The sequence below is a fragment of the Ochlerotatus camptorhynchus genome, unplaced genomic scaffold, assembly GCF_037179485.1.
Source record: "Ochlerotatus camptorhynchus isolate MF236.1 unplaced genomic scaffold, CSIRO-AGI_Acam_v1.1 ptg000151l, whole genome shotgun sequence".
NCBI classification, from domain to species: domain Eukaryota; kingdom Metazoa; phylum Arthropoda; class Insecta; order Diptera; family Culicidae; genus Ochlerotatus; species Ochlerotatus camptorhynchus.
Genome location: NW_027040641.1, coordinates 1,711,222 through 1,733,730, shown reverse-complemented (window position 1 = coordinate 1,733,730; position 22,509 = coordinate 1,711,222). Strand labels below are relative to the sequence as shown.

The following is a 22,509-nucleotide window of genomic DNA, read 5'->3' as shown; positions in this document are numbered from 1 at the left end:
TCCATATGATTTTCCGGTAACTCAACCGCAACCTAATCGGAACTCTTCCACATTTTCACGAGATGTTCCTCCGGTTTCATATCAATGGTCCAATCCATATGATGCTGCGGGAACTCAACCAACCCAGGTAAATAACCCGCACATACATTTTGATCAATATACTAGTCAACCTTCAAATCATCATCCGATTCACTTGAACCCCTTTTACTCTCATGACCATCCTAATCCAACGGTTAACCCCTATGCTGGATGGCCTCCGAGAGAACCCACCTCGAACCGTTTTGCAAATTCAGTTCAGAATAGATCTGATTTTCACCCGGACGATCTTTTAAGACCTGATCCGCGGTCAAACAATATCCCGATACCTACTCCGAACCTGAATCCATATATACCTAGGGGATTCAACATACATTCGTTGAATCCGAACCACTACCCTAATATTAATCCTAGATGCAACACCCCTGTTCCTACTCCTCATTTAAATCCCTATCAGGATGTGGATTTCATACCTGTTGCAAATCGAATGAAAACCATTCCTGTCGTTAAATGGCCAATGCGATATGCGGGAGAAGACAGAGGGGCAGGTCTAAATACTTTCCTATGGGAAGTGAATGATTGGACGCAATCAGAGCTGATTTCCGAACCGGAGTTGTTGAGGTCATTCGGTAACTTACTTACAGGAAAGGCAAAGATGTGGTTTATGAGTAATAAACACAGGTTCACAACCTATTCAGAACTTATTGAAAGCCTCAAAGCCACATTTCGGCATCCCGACCTAGACCACTTCGTACTGTTAGAAATTCATCAAAGAAGACAGCAGAGGAACGAAAGTTTTCTGGAGTTTTTCTTGGACGTTGAAAGGAAGTTTAAAAGTTTGGCAAAACCAGTATCAGAGGAGGACATTGCACAAGCGGTGCGGCGAAATCTGCGCCCAGACTACAAAAGAGCTCTTATAGGCCGAGAGTTTTTAGACCTGTTCGAACTACAGATGGCAGGACAAGAGATTGACGCCACTAACACATACCTTTTCTCGAAACCCCAAAACAATGCGCAAACAAATGCGATACAAGCTGTCGGAAAGCCATCATTTTCGAACAACTATAACCGCAAATGTGGACAAACGCCACAGGAGTTTCAGAAATATTCAAACCAACGGAAGTTTATGACAAGTCGACCGAATCAGGAATCTAGCTCTAACAACCCGGCGACCAAACAACCGTTCAAAAAGGATCAACAACATCCTAATCAGGAAGGAAAATCTTATGGAAACAAAAAGCCGGAGAAAAAGAGTTCCAGCGATTCGGAGTCTCAGGATAGCTCTGCGATAAAAGACGTTAGTAAAGGAGTGGAAGCCCAACTACGGTCTCATGTGCCACTGAACGATAAGTTCGTTTGTTTCAACTGCCGTAGTCAGCAGCATCTGACAGACCACTGCTCGCAACAGTACAAGATACATTGCCAAGTGTGTGGATTTCAGGGTTTCCCAACACACCGCTGTCCGTATTGTTCAAAAAACGGCCAGCGTCAGAAGGACAAGGATCCTTCGAAATAACCGTTTGCCAGGAGGCAGCCGATTCAATAAATTCATCAATAGACGACATTTTGACGGCGTGTGGATATGAAAAAGTATCCGACTCTCAAGAAGAGACCAATGAGGATATTCCCATTTCTACAGTTTTGGCAGTTATCAACGATAATCGGCCGTATATCAAACCAACAGTTTTTGGTCGTTCCATTCGTACACTTTTAGATTGTGGTAGTGTAAAAACACTTGTTTCCACAGAAATCGTTTCTCTATGGAGGGGTCCTAAAACCAAAATATTTCCGAGTAACTTGAAACTCACTAGTGCCTCTGGAGACGCACTAAAGGTTGTTGGCAGTATTTATCTACCGTTTCGGTTCAGAGATGAAATCAAAGTTTTAGAGACCACTATTGTTGAAGACCTACCAGTGGAGTGTATCGCTGGCATGGACTTCTTTCTTGCCTTTGACCTCCACATAAGAAAAGGTGAGGAAACCATTTTTCTAGTGGATGTCGATGAATGCACTGATAGTAACCCTTCTGATTTTGTTGAGCTTAGCTCCGAACAGATAGCGGCACTAGATAACGTTAAGCAGAAGTTCAAACTAGCTATGTCCGGTCAGCTTGAGGTAACCTCGCTGACCCAACATAAGATAGAACTTAAGGATGAATTTAAAGATTCACCACCGGTAAGAGTTTCCCCTTTCCCGTATTCGCCCGCTATACACAAGGCTTTAAACGAGGAGATCGATAGATTACTTCAACTTGGAGTAATTGAAGAGTCTAATTCCGATTGGGCGCTAAATGCGGTCCCAATTAAGAAACCCAACGGAACTGTACGCTTATGCCTGGACGCACGTAAGCTAAACGCTAGAACCAAGCGAGACAGTTATCCCCTGGCACATATCGGTCGAATATTGGGACGTTTGGGAAAAACTAGATACCTAAGTACAATAGATCTAAAGGACGCATTTCTTCAGGTACCGTTGAGTGAAAAATCAAAACCTCTCACCGCGTTTTGTATCCAAGGACGAGGTATGTTTCAGTATACACGCCTCCCATTTGGCCTAACTAACAGCCCGGCCACCTTATCCAGATTAATGGATAAGATCCTTGGTTCTGGAGAACTGGAGCCCTGGGTGTTTGTTTATTTGGACGACATCATTGTGGCCAGTGACAGGTTCGAAGATCATATTCGGTTGTTGGAAGAGGTGGCGAAGAGGCGGAAAAACGCCAATTTATCGATAAACATTGAAAAATCTAGATTCTGTAGATCCGAAGTTCCGTTTCTGGGATATCTATTGTCCTCTGATGGGCTCAGACCTGACCCTTCAAAAGTGCAAGGAATCCTAGATTTCGAAGCTCCCAAGACCATCCGACAGGTCCGACGCTTTCTCGGAATGGTAAATTATTACCGGCGTTTTATACCGGACTTCAGCACCATAACAGCTCCGTTATCAGATCTTCTCGCCGGGAAACCGAAGATAATACGATGGACTAAGGAAGCAGACGAGGCATTTCGGATCACCAAAGAAAGGCTAATTGCAGCCCCGATTCTCACCAACCCCGATTTTGAACAGGAATTTATAGTACAAACGGATGCGAGTGATCGAGCAGTAGCCGGAGTGCTAACTCAAATGCAAGAAGGGTCAGAAAAGGTAATTAGTTTCGTATCCCAGAAGCTGAATGCAGCTCAACAAAACTATTCGGCAACGGAAAAAGAAGCACTAGCGGTGCTTATAGCTGTGGAAAAATTCCGAGGGTATATCGAAGGTAGTCACTTCACGCTAGTGACAGATGCCTCAGCGCTCCAGTACATCCGGAACAATAAGTGGCGACCATCGTCCAGATTAAGTCGCTGGAGTCTCGATCTGCAACATCTGGACATGACGATCGTACACCGACGAGGAATTGATAACATCGTACCGGACGCGTTGTCTCGCAGCATCTGCTCTGTGCAAGCTTCTAGGCTAGGTACATCATCATACGAAGACCTGATTCAGAAGGTACAAGAAGAGCCGGAGAACTATTCTGATTTCCGTTTCGAAGACGGACAGCTTTGGAAGTATGTCTCGGTCGATGAAGAACCTTTTGATGTGAGGTTTGAGTGGAAGATGATCCCGCCGCCCGGAAACCGACAGCGCATTGTTGAGCAGGAACACGAAAATAGCTTTCATCGAGGGGTTGAGAAGACGTTGTGTCGTCTACAACTCCGCTACTATTGGCCGCATATGGCGTCGGACACTAGGAAATGGATCCAGAAATGTACTATTTGTAAAGAGAGTAAACCAGCCACGGTTCCAACAGTACCTATAATGGGCAAGCAGAAGATAGCCGACCACCCTTGGCAGATAATAGCGATGGATTATATAGGTCCACTGCCAAAAAGCAAAGCGGGAAACATACATATATTAGTGATTCAGGATCTTTTCAGTAAGTGGTGTCAAATGCACCCAGTTCGCCGAATCGAAGCCGGAAACCTTTGTAAGATCCTGCGAGAAGGATGGTTTCTTCGAAACTCAATCCCAGAAATTGTGTTGACCGATAACGCAAGCACCTTCCTCTCTAAAGAGTTCAAGGCGTTGTTGGTTCAACATGGGGTTAAACACTGGGCTACTTCTCGTCACCATAGTCAAGGAAACCCGGTAGAGAGACTAAATCGATCGATTAACGCCGCTATCCGAACGTATTGCCAGAAGGATCAAAGATGCTGGGATTTAAAAGTTACCGACATCGAGCATGTATTTAATAATATAGTTCATTCAGCTACTGGATTGACACCGTTTTTTGTGACCAGAAAACATGAGATCGCAATAAGCGGAGATGACCATTTGAGGATGCGCCGAAAAGAAGAATATTCACTCGATGATCGAACCGACAAACAGAAAAAAATAAACGAAGATGTCTACGACATTGTCAAGAAGAACTTGACTAAAGCCTACTTAACTGGCACTCAGCGATACAACATGCGTAAACGAACGCGGCCAGAAGATTTTCAAGTGGGTCAGCAAGTGTATCGGCGAAATTTCAAGCAATCCAACGCAGGAGAGTATTATAATGCAAAATTGGCACCAATGTATTTACCCTGTAAGGTCGTGGCCAAACACGGGACTAGTTCTTATGAACTAGAGGATCACGATGGGAAAAAAATTGGAATTTGGCCCGCAGAACATATAAAACCATAGTTGAATGAAAACCGTTACGCTTGCAATCGATAGATCTATCTCTTTAAATTTGAAAATCCGTTCTTTGTTATGTAAAGGGTTATACGGTCAAAATTTGGTCAATATCAACTTGACGTATTTCTTTCAATTTTGCATTTAAAAAACCTGAACACCCCTCATTTTGAAGGTGTGTGTGTGTAGAATGTTGCTCCTATTTTGATTTTGGAATTCACTCTTCAGTTGTCAAAATGCCGTCCAAGCAAGAAGAGAAGCGTATCAAAATTTTGCTCGCGCATCGCGATAATCCGAGCTACTCGCACGCAAAGTTGGCAAAATCGCTAAAAGTTGCCAAATCAACCGTTACAAATGTAATTAAAGTGTTTGGGGAACGTTTGTCGACGGCCAGGAAGTCTGGATCGGGGGGAAATCGAAAACCGGAAGCCGCTGAGACGACAAAGAGAGTTGCCGGTAGTTTCAAGCGAAACCCTAACCTCTCTCTCCGAGATGCCGCAAATAAGCTGGGTGTATCGTCTACAACCGTGCATCGAGCCAAAAAACGAGCCGGACTATCGACTTACAAGAAGGTAGTGACTCCAAATCGCGATGATAAACAAAATACGACGGCCACAGCGCGATCCCGGAGGCTGTACACGACGATGCTGACGAAGTTTGACTGCGTGGTAATGGACGACGAAACCTACGTCAAAGCCGACTACAAGCAGCTTCCGGGACAGGAGTTTTATACGGCAAAAGGAAGGGGAAAGGTAGCAGATGTTTTCAAGCACATGAAACTGTCAAAGTTCGCAAATAAATATCTGGTTTGGCAAGCCATCTGTACCTGTGGCTTGAAAAGCAGCATTTTCATAGCTTCCGGGACTGTCAACCAAGAAATTTACGTGAAAGAGTGTTTGAATAAACGTCTGCTGCCTTTCCTGAAGAAACACGGTTGTTCCGTACTGTTTTGGCCGGATTTGGCATCTTGCCATTACGGTAAAAAGGCCATGGAGTGGTACGCCGCCAACAACGTGCAGGTGGTTCCCAAGGACAAGAACCCTCCCAACACGCCAGAGCTCCGCCCAATTGAGAAATACTGGGCTATTGTCAAGCGGAACCTAAAGAAGACCAAAAAAACTGCTAAGGGCGAGCAGCAGTTCAAGGCAAACTGGCTTTCTGCGGCGAAGAAGGTGGACAAGGTGGCTGTACAAAATCTGATGGCAGGGGTCAAGCGTAAGGCCCGGCAATTCGGATTTGGAAAAGCGGAAGCCTAACTGAATATTTTTCCTGAATTTTATACTAATTGAACTTGAAAAAGAAATTTAATTTGATTTTTTAAATAAACGATTTCACCGATTTACACGCGTTTTCCCTTGACCAAATTTTGACCGTATCACTCTTTAATATGAGATACCTTAGCCTGTGAATAAAAGCTCACACCCCATACCACTCAGTATCTTTTATCTCTCATACGTGCTGAGAGTCTTTTGTATGCTGTCAGTGGTCTAGTTCTTCATGTGTAAGGTCTAATGTGCCTCTCTGTGGGAGTAGGTGATACCAAAGGCCTATATAGGAGAGCTATTTCTCGTTTGAGTGATGTAAGACTAGAAACATATTTTAATGGCCGGCCGATACTTCAATAAGTTTTATTAGTCAAAAATAAATCAAGCCGATCGTGAGAAGAGCCTAGTAAATCTTTTGTAAGAAAAGATGGTAAGGTTAGGGAGTTCTTGAACGATCATTCTAGTGGGGAAAAGGGCTTGTGAATGGTTATAGGTTTCTGTATTGAACGGGACGGAGTCAAAAAAAAAAATTGATGAGATCCACTTCCGAAAGATTTTCCTGGTAGCCTTTAACATGAAGATGCTGCAACATACCTACGTAGGTGGGACGAAGATAAATAGTTAACCAGCGTAGCTCTGATCTCAAGGCAGAGAAACGGGTGTTCGATGAGTTCCGAATAACTTTTATTGGATTCACCGTGATGGCGTGCCAGATCACGGGGGTCCCCCAATTGCGTGTACCCGACTCGAACACCTTTATAAATAAACCCATTGTTCAAATTTTAGATCAACATTGTAAACTAGTATTCAAATTAATTTTCAGTATTTTTTTCTGGATACAAATATATATTTATTGCATTTTTTTTATTCTATTTTTTGTTAATTGTTTCTTTTGTTTATCTGTTCATAATTTATTAAATAGCGTCGATCGTTTGTTTAAAAAAAAAATATAAATATTGTTTTTTTTTTATTGTGCCCCGGGGGAAATGTAACATTAGAGCATGTCCCATTAAATTAAAATATACTTGTTATTGTAATTGTTTGTAAGATAGGAGCTAGATCTAGAAATTGTTAGAATATTTAAAATAAACTCGCCTATTTGAGCGCCGTCCGCTACCAAAACTGCTCGAGTAGACGACTACCACCCCTTCTCAACGGTTGGCAAACGTGCGTGGAAGGAAGTTCAGTCCTCCCATTGCGAGCGAGGGAGGAGATAAATAGGCTCTCGACCGCTTGAGGAGGCTCTTTTGTGGAAAACCTTGTGACCGTACGGACGCGCAAAATTATTCAGTCGAGTTAGAAAATATAATACGGATTTTTACCTTTCGCGTGTGTGACGCCGAGTGTGGCGAGTGAAACGGCCTGTAACCTGGCCAGAAGATCCAAAAACCAGTCTCGGTAGTGCATAACTCTGGTGTTCGGACGAAGTGTGCCGAAACCTACACGTCGCGTGCGTAGTATTTGCCACCGAGCTGGTGCACAGTCCTAAGTTCGCGAGTGTTCGTCGGTTGTGTGGTAGCCGAAGGAGTGAATAATTGCCTCCTTCGAGCTCCTAGTGTTAGTCCGAGAAGCCGGAAAAGAACAGGCCGTTAGAACGGTCCACATTAGTGCGCGAGTGGTGAAATCAAATTTCGTACCTCTGTCCGAAAAGTGCGCCGCAACCAAAAGAAGTACGCCTAACCACGTGTGCTCGCAGGATTCCTAGGAGAATCCCTGCCGCAATTGCCCCGACGCCTGCGACGACGCAGAGAGCAGCGAGCGACGGCGCGGGCCCAACGTAATCTCCCGATCGACAGAGTAGGCAGCCCCTGAGGGAAAAAGGTAAGTTGCATGCTACCTTCCTAATGTTATAAGACCCGCCACAGAGGAGCGTTCGGCTAGGTCATTGAGCTTACTCTGCATATCAGAGCACCGTTGTGCTAGTAGAGCAGAACTCTGCACGTGAAAGCCTCATACTGCGCTTCGATGAGGTTGACGATTTTATCCGGGACTCCCTTGCGTCTCCGGGCGCCCCACAGATTCTCGTGATTGAGACGGTCGAAAGCTTTTTCGTAGTCAATGAATACCAAATAAAGGGACTCTTGGAATTCATTGACCTGCTCCAGGATGATGCGGAGCGTGACAATATGGTCCACACAAGATGTTCCGGCACGGAATCCTGCCTGCTGCCGTCGGAGAGTCGCGTCGATCTTCTCCTGTATCCGATTCAGGATAACTTTGCACAGAACTTTGAGAACAATACACAGTAACATGATGCCTCGCCAATTGTCGCACACAGTCAGATCCCCCTTCTTTGGGACCTTCACTAAGATGTCCTGCATCCAGTCGGTCGGAAAAGTCGCGGTGTCCCAGATATTACAGAATAGTTGATGCAACATTTGTGCGGATAGCATGGGGTCAGCTTTGAGCATCTCTGCTGATATGCGATCGATCCCTGGAGCCTTGTCGGATTTCATGCTTCGGATAGCTGCTTCAATCTCCTGCAGTGATGGGGCCTCGGAATTGACGCAAGTGATACGCCGCACCCTAGGTGGATCATGCCGAGGTGGTAATGGCTGGTTGGCCGTCGAAACTTGAAGAAGTTGTTCGAAGTGCTCAGACCAGCTGGTCAGTGGGGTCGGTAAGCAATTGTCCAGTCGTGTCCTTCACTTGCATCCTCGGGTTCATCCTTGCTCCACTCAGGCGTTGTGAGATATCGTAGAGGAGCCGTATATCGCCAGTGTTTGCGGCTTTCTCCCCTTCGTCGACCAGGGAGTTCACCCACGCTCGCTTGTCCCGTCTGCAAGAGCGCTTGACTTCCTTCTCTAGAGCCGAGTACCGTTGACGGGCTTCGTTCATGGCTCCTCTGGTTCTCGCCCGCTCTATCGCGGCTACCCATTTTTTAGGTGAATATCATTACATCTCCAAATATTGAAAGGTTGGACAGATATAACAGAACACTTCGCAAAAATCTAAACCCCCATATGCTCATATCAACTCAACCCTTTCAAGTCAAACAAAAACAAAAAACAAGAATTTACCAAATTAGTAAAAATTAGCTAAATGTACTGTTTTGTAACTGGAAAAAAATGTAAAGGCAACTTTTGGATTTCCTCATTGGAAAACGGGTACAACTTTGTCGTTGAACCTTGGCATATTTTTTTTTCTTGCTTAGAACTCGCTTAGGAAACTTATCTGAACATTTCATGTCATTTGGTGGTGAAAAAGTTAACTGAATATGTAAAACCGGGATTTTTTTGAGATATGTACCGGGAAAAAAAATCCAAGAATTTTAAAATAAAAATTCATTGTCAACCCTGATCACTCCCGCTCACTTCCACCACATTTGGAATTTTTATAGATTTTTAGATTTAATTTTAAAATCCAAATACGAACAGCAGCCAAAAAAAAAAACCGAAAAACTAACCTATCTACAACAGCCAATTTTATTGACAGTTGTTGCTACAAAATCAGCGAAACACCTGGAAATCGATGCAGGAGAAAATGCCCGATTCCATAGCAGTTTGTGCACTCATGCGTTGACATCCAGATGTTTCATTGATTTTCGCTAAGATTTGCTGTTTCCACACAGAGATTTCCGACGGCAAGTGCGCGAGGTGGAACGGAGGAGGATGGCGAAAGTAATTTGATTGACTGGTATAATCAGCAATTTTGAAATTTCGTTTGATGACTGTTCAGGTAAACATAATGAATACTGAATACTCGGTATTCTATGTTTACTGAGATTTAGTCATTCGCCGTACAGCGGTTATTTGTTTTTGAGTTTGCGGACAGGTCCAAAGTGCACGGGCTGCAATCCAGGAGGCGAGTGAATAGTGTGGCGATAGTATCAAACTGCAATGTCTAAATCTAAAATGACTCAAAGATCCCAAACTACACCCAGAATGGCCCGGATGCACTCTCCATGCTGAAACGTGGATGCCCCTCCTATTCCCATATATCAATGCGAATGCATTATAATAACCCGCTGCAGGTGAATAATAAACCACAAACATTAATTAGTTGCAATCATGATTCATTTTAAAGTGAGTAGGGTTTTTAATCTAATTAACGTCCTACTAAGCACAACCTTGACTACTTTACCTCGAGCAGGTATGGACAAAAAATGGAATGATTCATTGTACTGTAGATGACTTAAAAATCTATTTACCTTTCCAGATTGCATGACAATAGTTCGAAGGTACAAATAGGTCCTAAACGGTATTATTATGTTGCTTTCCTTCTTAGTGCTTGCTATTCGACCTTTTGTCCCTCTTTGGGCCATTCGACCATTTTTCCAATCGACGCTTTGTCTCCTTTCCTGTTCGAGCATTTCTTCATTTGACCTTTTGTCCCGTTTTGGATCATTCGACCTTTTGTCACAATTCCACGTTTAGTCTATTCGACTTTTTGTTTCTCTTTGTGCCATTCGACCTTTTATTCGAGGAATGCTATTTGAACCATTCGACCATTTGTCCCTCTTTGAACCATTCGATCATTTGTCCCCCTTCTCATCATTCAACCTTTTGTCCCCTTTCTCATCACTCGACCATTTGTCCCCCTTCTCATCATTCAACCTAGATTTGGGAGGAGGAGATATTACCGGAGGAGTGGATGGAAGGTGTTGTATGCCCAATCTACAAAAAAGGCGACAAGTTGGATTGCTGCAACTACCGCGCGATCACACTGCTGAGCGCCGCCTACAAGGTACTCTCCCAAATTCTATGCCACCGCCTGTCACCATTTGCAAGAGAGTTCGTGGGGCAATACCAGGCGAGATTCATGGGTGCACGCGCTACCACGGACCAAATTGTCGCGATTCGGCAGGTTCTGCAGAAATGCCGTGCATACAACGTGCCCACACATCATTTGTTCATCGATTTCAAATCCGCATGCGACACAATCGATCGAGATCAGCTATGGAAGATTATTCACGAGTACGGATTTCCGGCTAAACTGACGTGATTGGTCAAGGCGACGATGGATCGAGTGATGTGCGTTGTTCGAGTATCGGGGACACTCTCGAGTCCCTTTGAATCTCGAAGGGGGTTACGGCAAGGTGATGGACTTTCGATCTTCAGGACGTCCATCCAGCTTTTTGGCTTCGCCGATGACATTGAAATCATGGCACGGAACTTTGAGACGATGGCAGAAACGTACATCAGGCTGAAGCTAGGCGGATTGGACTTGCCATCAACGCATCAAAGAGGTTCTAGGGAAGACAATGTTAGCCTCCCACCTCGAGTTCAGATTGACGGTGACAAAATCGAGGTGGTCGATGAGTTCGTGTATTTGGGCTCACTGGTGACCGCCGAAAATAATACCAGCAGAGAAATTCAAAGACGCATTATCGCAGGGAATCGTGTCTACTTTGGACTCCGGAGGACGTTCCGGACGAATACAATTCGCCGCCGCACGAAGTTGACTGTCTACAAGACGCTGATTAGTCTACGGCCACGAGACCTGAACTATGCTCGTGGAAGACCAACGTGCCCTTGATGTTTTCGAACAGAAGGTGTTGCGTACCATTTACGGTGGAGTGCAGATGGATGACGGAACGTGGAGGAGGCGAATGAACCACGAATTGCACCAGTTGCTGGGAGAACCATCCATCGTCCACATTGCAAAACTTGGGCCACTATGGTGGGCTGGGCACGTCGTAGGAATGCCGCACGACGACCCAGTAAAAATGGTTCTAGAAAGCAACCACACAGGAACAAGAAGAAGAGGCGCGCAGTGTTATAGAAGTTTCGATGTTTGTTAGTTGGGAGAGTAAAGCCATAGGAGACGTTCGGTAAACTTTGCTGGTAGAAACGTGAAAAAACTGAAAGGAAGAGACAGGCATGGGATTTAACAAGAGTCACAAATTTTTGAGATATTGTTAAAAATTAACCACAGCTTCTTGATTCCAAATTCGTTCTCCGAAATTCAATTCCATCCTAATGCATTGAAACGCCATTGGATTTTGTTCGTTCTACGGATTTACTAGGACCGCTGCAATGAGTGTAATTTTTCATAAAACGCTGTCGGATAGGATTTGTTTTGTATCGTATGAGCTAACGCATCGAAACAAACGTATTCTTGATTTGTGCACGGTGAAATTTATGTTTTCTGCTCGATAGAACGGAAATGGGCGATTATGACTTAGTAGCGCTCTACCCTATCACTTATAATTTTGAATGAAATCTCATAATCTTGAACAGTTTTCTAATACCAGGAATTCTCTTAAAATTTACAATTTATGTTAATCCTGGATCTTGAATTTCTGTCCACAGAATCTAAAATTACATTGACTTTTTCCTTTGAAACTTATATTTTGATATTTATAAACATTTCTCAAGGATTTTCTTGTGATAATTACAAACTGTCATCAGATTTACTTTTACTTTCAGGATTCGCTTCAATAATCTCATGATTTTGTCCCCTCCCCTTGGCTAGTTTTTGCACCTTGCTGTTGGTGGGCGGGCTTAATTTCATGCTTTATAGTGGAGTGTTGGAGACGACGGTAGGTATATGGCCGGCGTTGCTGACTCATGCCGCGATAGAATGGCGCCATGGCAGGCAATGGGGATTACTAAGCTTCCCCTCTCTGATAAACCACTGCATGAGAAAACCAAAGATCTAGTCCAGCAGTGATAGTATCACACTTGTTACTCCTTTGTTTGAGAGCCCCGTTGTAGTACGCTTACGTATAGGCACTGACGTTGGGTGTGATACTGGCGGCAAATCACTCTTATTTTTTTACACAGATAGATTTATTTGGGTTTGCAAGGAAATTATACTGTTTAAATATTTCAGAAAGTGCCCATCGGTGCTTCTTCTATTTGCGTGACAAGCTTTCATTGTTGTTTTCATTGAAGTATTACTCAGGAAACAATGTTAAACACAATTTTTGTACATGGTATTGTAACTAATCTTATGTGTGATATATGCGGTTAAAGCATTTGAGTTAACTTATTTCTTAGTGTTCAAATACTTACATTTGTAAACAGCAGTCAATGTTAATCTGTGAACTAAACCCTACGTGACTGTAAAATCGTTTTTTTTTTTCTATGTGGTATTGACGCATCGATGCATGTTTAACTTTTCGCGGCTGTCGGATTCAACACGCCTAAGTCTACGGAGCTAATGTAGAAGTGATTCGCAATTCGGTAGAGCTTGCCAAAAGTGTTTTGAGCTGATGTAGTTCAGAATTAGTTCGGTACGGTCGCGAAATTTTGAAATGATTGATACGTGCCGTAAAATAACTAAATTGAAACAAAGCTCAATAGTAAAATAAGTTAGATATTCTTAGGGAGGAAACCAAAATTAATCAACTTGCCAACATAGGCTATCACATTTATTTTGGTGACACTCTTTAAGTGATAACAAGCTGTTTTTATCTGCGGTTGTCTCGCGCGGCGTTCGTAATTTGCGCGATTTTCGTATGTTACGTAAGTTAGATGTTTAGCTCTAGACGGTTTTACTGACTCGAGGTCGTTCCTTAAGCGGTTTTGGTGCAGGTTAAACCTTTGGCGGCTGTCGGAATCAACGTACCTACGCCTGCGGAGCTTACGCAGAAGTGATACGCAATTCAGTAGAGCTTATCAAACGCTTTTGAGCTTATGTAGTATAGCATTTGGTCGGTACGATCGCGTTATCTTGAAATGATTGATACGTCCGTTAAATTAACTAATTTGATACAAAGCTCAGTAGTAAATAAGTAGAATATCTAGGGATGAAACCAAAATTAATCAACTTGCCAACATAGGCTATCACATTTATTTTGGTGGCACTCTTTAAATGATGATACGCCTCTTTTTTCTCACTTCGGTTGTCTCGCACGGCTTTCGGAATTCGCGCGGTTTTCGTAACTTACATAATTTAGATATTTCGTTCGAAACGGATTTACTTATTCAATCGGTTTACTACGCGGATGTATCTACGCGCACACGTCACAGCATTTTTTCCATAACTATCTTGAAACAATACACACGGAATCCTGTGTTCAAGCTGCCAACATAGGCTAGTCCTTCTGCTGTATTGTCAAAGATAGAAGCAAAATTTATTCAAATGGGTCAAGTCTTTAAAACTAAGCTGTCACGCACAGAGATGCCAGATTTTTTTTCTATGCAATTCCGTAGACTAAGGATTTATAAGGATTTTTTTTTAGTTGGCGGTGATATATTTTTTTAGTTCTAAGGTGATATTTTACGTTAAATGATAAATCGATAAAATAACTTTTGAAAAACCCTCTGGGGTTGTATTCAATGGTGACTTAGGACTACGTGGTCTTAAATAATAAACAAATGAGGCTACTTCGTCTCATTTGCTCTGAGTGTGAGGAGCATCGTAGGCTTTCCCAATTGTCGCATCATGGTGAACAAATTTCTCTTCCTTTGTTGCCAATACGGTACTGAATTCGGTATTGATTTAAGGAATGATAGATTTCGCGCAATGCACTGCTTCATGAATAAGGCGGTCCTTAAGGTTGACACGTGTAATGTTTGTGGTCCCAGCCCTTCGGAAACTCTAAGGTGAAGAACTTTCATTGTCATATACAACAAATGTTGTGGTGGCCTGTCTTGATGACGAGTTTCACTCGATGCCATCATGAAATATGTCACCCAAACCCCTGGCCGAAACATATGGCAGGAAAAGCTATCTCTTCGCTGTGCTCGTCATATATTAATGACAGAGGAACCTTGTTTTGAGCGGCAGCGATCTCCAGCCATTTGTCCTCATTCCAAAGGAGCATTTCCTGTTGCCCAAGCTGCAATTCTGTCTCATTATCCACGGCAATGGTTTCCAGCTCAATTTGAGGATCCACTGCAGGGGTTTCAAGATCATCTATGGCGATCTGATTCATTGTGATCCAGTAGCGGTGGTACAGTGGTGTCGTAATCTAATAAGAAAAACAACGCTTTAATCGTAGTTTCGTGCTTTTTGGTGAACACGTTGAAGGCCTGATCATCATAGAGCTGACGGAGAAGAGAGTGTCGTCTCTCTTACACAACGCAAACGGTAGAACAACATTCGAGCAAAAAAAAATTATCAACTATCATATGACATATGTGATTTCCTTCTAATTCCTCAATTTGGTGTAAATTAAACCATTTCTGATCAGAAATGTTATTACTAGGACATTAGCTTGGTATTTTCAGAATTCACACAAGCACAACATCAGCAGCTCTTATTATGAGAAAAAAACTAAAATACATACATTCGTGACGGCCTTCGGCGACACTGTCATATGACAGAGCCTGTCGTATGACATTTTAGTTTGGTACCGTAAAACGGGGTAACATTGATAGTTTTTTAAAGTATATTCTAAATATTTTTTACAGCAATAACTGTTTTTCAAATTTTATATTTTTAAAACAAGTACTGAGGATCGAAGAGTTAATTCGTTAGTAATATGTTGAACGAAAATTAAAGCATTTGCACTATTTTTTTAGTTTTGTGACCGAACTTCAGTATTTTGATTTGGGGTTACTTTGATAATGCTCGATGAATGTAGAAAAACATGTGTAAAAATACACCCACACACACACACACACACACACACACACACACACACACACACACACACACACACACACACACACACACACACACACACACACACACACACACACACACACACACACACACACACACACACACACACACACACACACACACACACACACACACACACACACACACACACACACACACACACACACACACACACACACACACACACACACACACACACACACACACACACACACACACACACACACACACACACACACACACACACACACACACACACACACACACACACACACACACACACACACACACACACACACACACACACACACACACACACACACACACACACACACACACACACACATCGGAGACGAGCCAGCCAACGACTGAAAGTCTCCTTAATAAAGATATAAAAAAAAAAAAACACACACACACACACACACACGCGGACGTCTTCACTAGCCAGCCGAGCTAGCTTAACTCTAATTTTTCAGGGTCGGCAAACCGCACTAGAAGAAACTCACGTGAATCCAACCAACGACAAAATCCCAACCTGAAACTTCTCTTTCGGTGCATGCAAAATTTAGAACACAAGCGTTACGTTAAGAACACCGAGCAAAAAAATATATTCATAGGAAATTCAATCAAACTTTGGAGCACTTTTTTTTTTATTTTAGGAAAAGGGAAAATGTTCTAAGGGTTTGACTCACTGTCTGATGTCTGCTGATGCTTGCCTCGCTGATACCGCCGCCGCCGCTGTCGTTGGATGCCACGTGTTTCCTCGTCGCTGGATCGCTTCACCCTTACCAGGGCCGATGCTGATACCGTTCCGATACAAAACGTGGTGCTAGGTCGTGTGTTGACGTACGACCGGTTCAGCGCATCTGGGAAGCGGTTCACTGTGCACAATCTTCACACACTTCGAGAGGAATTCAACCTAACTCACACCGCGACCCCTTGTCTCACCGGTTTTAAACTTCACGGACAGTTCTTCAGGGTGTCGACTTAAATTACACAAACCGGAAGACGACCTCTCGGAATATTAACTGGCCTCAACGTCAGTGATAAGGAGGTCCAGTTTACCACCACGTGGCCACTAAAGGGAGCACTACCGTGTATTGTTCTTCGCGAGTTAGGTTTCACTTGGAGCTAAGCTCCTTTAACGTTTTTTTTATTGAGACTCAACCGGCAAGAGTACTTAAATATTACTGACTGTCCTTTAACTTCTCTAACACCGGTAGAATAACGGGTTTGAATCTCACTTGCTGAACTAACTTTCTAAAATGCACCAATCTTCTTCGCTTCCCAGGATACAAGAGAGTTCTATTAAGGATCGGGGACCCTTATATAGAAGTGCCGGGTTTGAATTTAGGTAGCCAATTATCATCATACGATCATCAGCCCATCGATGACGATCGTATCACGTGATTTACGCGCCTTCGGGTTTTTCTCACTTCGTGCGAGTCGAGCAGTAGGTGGTAATCTTCGCTGCAGCAATGTTCGAGCAGTGGAGCCACCTGATTCCCTGCACTAGAAGGTAGAATTTCAAAAACCCTATCTGCATAACTCCTATCTGACTCGTAGGGTTGTGAGTCGTCTCATTTGACGATACATTCAGTATTTTTATCGTGCTGCTCGTCTTTTGGAATGATTTTTTTTTCCAAAATTAAGCATGACAACGGTTCACAACTTCCTCGGTCTATTTTATCAAAAAAATGTTTTCTACTTTACGGCATTGGAGTTCATCAAATAGAAATAAATTTATTAGGTTTTAATTTATATAATTCATAAATTCTTGCATGAAATTTATATTTAAATACAATGGTATTTCATAAGGCAAATCTGACACCAAAATATAGTATACAAGGTTGAAACATTCGTCGAAGGTTACACAGTTATCAAATACAAGGGGCCATTCATTAGGTATGTTACGCTCCTAGGGAAGACGGGAGGATCCCTGTTTCGAAACCAGCAATGCATTATGTGTTGGAAAAAGCGTGTCAAAGAGGAGAAAATTCCCAAATTTTAGATGACGTACTAAATAAATGCGCCGATTCAGAAATGTACAGTTCTTTTAATCTGGAATCAAGCTTGAACAACACATTAGAAAACTACTATTTATTTTTTACAAATAGTATTATAAAGCCATAAAAAAAAACAAAATAACTGAACTGAAAAATTCATGATTATAATCATATCAGATCTGTCTTAAATGTTTTTTAATCAAATACAGCATAATATAACAAACCCCAAACCGATTAAATTCGTAGTTTCTTTGAACCAGAAAGTTTGCCTCGATTCATTTTGCGTTTGTTCTTAGCGAATTTTGGTGGTGTCCAAGCAACTTATTGCTTCACAACTACCTCAGGGATAAGGTTGGCTGATTCTTCATCATTATCTTCCTTGTTCGATCTATCCACGAATGAACGGCGCTTTTTCTTAGCTACAGGTGATATCTTCTGCTTCGTAGGCTTTACTTTCATCGTGCCAGCAGAATTTAAAGAGTGCGTGGAACCACCATTGGTTTTGTTGGCAGCATCTCGATCTACTTTTATCTTTACTTTTTTCGCCAGTAGTTGTTGTGCTTCTTCCTCAGTTATACTTGAGCCAGGTTGCACATCAATCAACCGTCGCTTACGCGGGATGGTCCGTTCCTCAACTTTTCCAAATCGCTCTTCCTTCTGCATAATGATCAGTTGCTCGGAAAATGATGTGTTCGCTGTGGTATCTTTCTTATCAACATCATCAGGAAGCTTTTTTAGCACTGCATTCTTGTTAAGTGGGTATATGCCGGATGCCTTGAATCCAGCTCTCATATTTTGAGCACTTTTTTTGGCTTCAATCGAGCGCAAAGTCTTCTTCAAGAGCCCTGGAAATATATGCTTCGGTACACATCCGTTGTTACGCTTTTTCCAATCCCCTAATGTATTCGACCATGCCCTCTTCAATGGCCTGAAGTACGCTACGTCAAGCGGCTGGCATAAGTGAGTTGCGTTGGGTGGTAGAAGTACAAAGTTGATGTTGTTCGTCATACAGAATTGTACGATACGTTAGCTGAGATGAGAGGCGACGTTATCTCCAATGATTATTCTTCGTTGGTCATTTTCAAGGCCGTTAAAATAAAGAACGGCAGTTTTGAAAAACCAATCTTCGAATACCACGGAGTCGAACCAACCTGCAAACAATAGTTTCAATCAACTATTGGTATAAATAATGCATTTTAAAAACTACCAGATTTAGTTCTGTTGTAGCGACAGCCTTTCGGTCCTCCCTCCATCCATGTTGGATATAAGTGTAGCGCAGCATAAACGACATACGGAGGTAACATCTTTCCGTTGGCGGCTCCAGCAAACATAACAGAGAACGATGATTTAGAATGGTCCATAATTCTGTCAACATGTTTTTGTCCTCTTTGCACCACAACTCGCTTTGATCCAGGATCATCACTGAAGTTTGTTTCGTCATAATTGACTATATTCTCGGAAGGGACGCCATCTACTGTTTCCGCAAGGTTGATGAAAAAATCGTTGATCACTTTGTGGCTTACTTTGGCCCGACTTCGTTTAATATTCTGTGACAACCGGGCAACTAGATTGTGTCGACTGAGAAACGAGTTGATCCAATCCTTCCCGGGAGCATTATCTCGGAATTTGGTGGCTGTTTTGTTGCAAGTCACAAACTGTTGCACGAGGTTTATTTTATGCTTCTTTCCCTTCAGAATCAGTAAAATGTTGCAGGTGTATTTTACTTTATGCTTCTTTCCCTTCAGAATCAGATTATACTCTAGATTGTAAAATTCGATCCTGCAGGAAGACGTTGTAAAATCCGTAGATCTACGGAGATTTCCGTTGATCTGGCATCTCTGGTCACGCAGCTCCAGCTTGATACCCAATAAAAAAAAGTTTAAGAGAAGGGGAATGATTCTTAAACAATTCTTGAGATCATTCTGAATAAGTTCTGTATGAAGATCTTAGAAAATTATCAAAGTTTCTATCTAGATATATCAAAATTGTAAAGATTTCTAAAGGAAAATCAAATTCAAGATTTTTGAAAAAAAAAGTGCTGTCGGTGTAATGATCTATTCATCTATATTTAAGCTAGTAGCTTCATTGGTTTATTCATTAGTTTAAAAAAATCCGAGAAAATCTGGAAATTCTATTTGCTGGAGCGTAATCAAAAGGAAATCATTCAAATCCCTTCAAATGCTCTTCATAGGAGATTCCGCTGTGAGATTCGAAATAATTAGAGGAATTTGTGATGTCATTGTGATTTTAAGTTCCATGACATAAAAAAGTTTATTTTAATATCAAACCGTATTTGAATTTCTAAGTCACTATATACATATTGAGTCACTATATACATATTGGTTAATTATTTATTATTTAAAAGTCACTATTTGGTAACTTTTCCCGTAATTTTAGTCACTAAAGTCACTACTATTATTTCGCATAAGCACTACTAGCCCTGCGTTTGTGACTTTTATCCATTAGCAATCCAACACGCACACTTAGTTTTTTTTTCTACCGAGCTCGGCTGTGCAAATCTCGGCAAAAGTATTACTGAGACATTTCATTTGTTGCTGAGATTCAGCTAAGCATTATCCAAGACTCAGCAATCAAATGTCACTTTTGCTGAGATCTCAGTGAAACTTATTTTTGCCGAGATTTGCACAGCCGAGCTCGGTAGAAGAAAAAAAACTAAGTGTGCGGTAAATGATCACGCAACGAATTCAGTTAGATTATTATTCTTACGAGGTATATAATACTGAAAAAATATCTCAGAAACACTCGACCAACCCACATCAGATCACTCCAAATGTAAATCAACCACAGAGTCACATCCCACCTTGCACGTATTAAATCGAACCGCGCCGTGTCACCGTGGGGAGACTAAACTTGGCAACAAATCGCCGACTGTCAACCTGTGTGTTTGTCAAAAGCTTCCTCCCCTAGTACGGACGGAGTATGTGAAGTGGCTCGGATGTTTTCCTTTCATAGTAGCTTGCTCTCGCCCAAATCCGGACGAGCGGCGGGAAGGCAAGATCGGATCAGCAGACAATATCGGTTCGGTACGAATTTGGCGTGGGGGAAAATGTTGCGCCTTTTTTTTTTCTCGATTCGAACATCAAGACCACCACGCATATTTCCAAATGTAGAAAATACTCAACTTGGTGCAGTTTGGAATTGGAAAAATCACTGACGAAGGCTGACCGTTCCGAAATAAGAACTATAACCAAGAGAAAATGTTCGAACTCATTTGTCAACAGCCGTGCTTTTATTCCGCGTGTTTTTTTTTTTTTTTTTTTTTTTTTTTTTAATTTGGACGGGGCCCACTCGGTCATTTTGCGTGTTGGCTTGGGTTGTTTCGAAACTGTAGCGCACAAGTGCAATCAATATTGGGGACGGTCGCCCGGCAAACCGACCGGTACTTTGGAGATCGTTGATGGATGTGGGAACGTGATTGAATTGGAAAGTAAGGAAAAAGTGTTCTTGACATTTAAACGCATAGGAAGCGCGAAAGTATTGATTGGAAATCGAGCAGAGTGTGATTTGTTTGAATGAGATTTTAGGATTGTTTGCTCGGTATGACCCGTATCACGGTGACCTGTCTTCGAGGATGTGCCTACAACAATGACTCGTCTATATTCGTGACAACTCGGCTACGACAATCGGTTGAAGCTGATTAAATATTCCACTTACGTGTACCTTATTTTGCATATCCATGTTTTCTTTGGTCCACGTCATCACCGCCGCTGAAACATGTGCATACATTCCCTTGGTGAAAATATTTTTACTATTCGCAATCCATACCGTGACGTGACACGCTTCGCCAGCAGACGTATTAATTTGAAATTCAATTTTAATGGAATTTCAAATTTTAACCCCGTTGAATATGTTTATAATTTCCAACCAAGAACCGGTTGTGACCCCTCCGCAAATCATATTCCTCGCGGTATATTAACAATTCCACTCAATCAAATTGCAAATATCCATATTCTAATGAGCTTTCACTCTTCTTCCCTTTTCCATCCGCAGGGTGACGCTCCGGAGACCGCCACCAATGACACACCGATCCAGACCAAGTGCGTCTGGTGTCAGCAGATCCTGGCCACAACCGATCGTCCGAAGCTACTGGAATGTTTGCACGTGGCATGCGATCCATGCCTGAAGCAGAAATTCTCCGACCTCCCGCACAACACGCCGGTCCTGTTTTGTCCTGTGTGCAAGATGGAATCCCGGATGGAGTTCATCATCGACAACGTGTTCCTGAGTGAAAACACGGCGGACGAAAATCCGAGCAGTGTGGAATCCACCAAGGACATGATCAAGTGTAGTAGCTGCTCGGACGACGCCATTGCCACGTCCTGGTGCGTCGAGTGTGCGGAATTTATCTGTGATAGCTGTGTGCAGGCGCATCAGCGGCTGAAAATCACCAAGGAGCACACGATCAAATCGAAGGAAGCGGCCAGCAGTGAAACGCCCGGCAGCAGTGGCCTCCCCGGGAAGAACATCATGTGTCACATACATTCGCAGGTAGGTCGAGCACAGGTTTGCAGAGAAAGAGAGGGACGTGACGAATACATTTCGGATCTGATGGAAGTTGGAACGGAACGTGATTTTTCACGGCTTTCAAGAGTGGGTGTGCGCGATGATGCTCGAGAAGGTTGTGGCACACAGAGTGTGAATGGAAATGAACACGTCTAGTAAGTGGCAGGAACGTGGGAGCGGATAATGTTGTTTAATTTTGTTCTTTCTTGCCCCCATAACGGGGACACGGAGAGAACGTGCCTCGTGGGTCGTGTTTGAAATTGGAGAATTAGATCTTGCCGGTCTTGTGGCGAGCGAAGATGGGACGTGTGATTAGCTTTAGATGGAGGAAGAAGTGTGTGAGATATCTTCCGCAATTTATAGAGAGCGTTTTGTGCATGGTTTGCCGAATCATTCCAGGTAACACGGCTGAATGTACGTTTAGATTTGTGCAGATTGCATTTGACTCCATTGCTATTTTCGTGTTAACTATTTAAAGCTCACGATTACATTTGAGT

At 42.7% G+C, this 22,509-nt stretch overlaps 1 protein-coding gene across 4 annotated transcripts in view; it reads left to right on the top strand.

Moving 5' to 3' along the window:
- Positions 1 to 22,509, top strand: part of LOC135701214 (transcription intermediary factor 1-alpha-like) — a 211,836-nt gene that overhangs the window by 150,195 nt on the left and 39,132 nt on the right. For all 4 annotated transcript variants that reach the window (XM_065221983.1, XM_065221982.1, XM_065221981.1 and 1 more), the window contains exon 2: positions 21,500 to 21,997. In XM_065221983.1, coding sequence (XP_065078055.1) covers positions 21,500 to 21,997 — 498 coding nt within the window. The remainder of the gene's footprint in view (positions 1 to 21,499; positions 21,998 to 22,509) is intronic.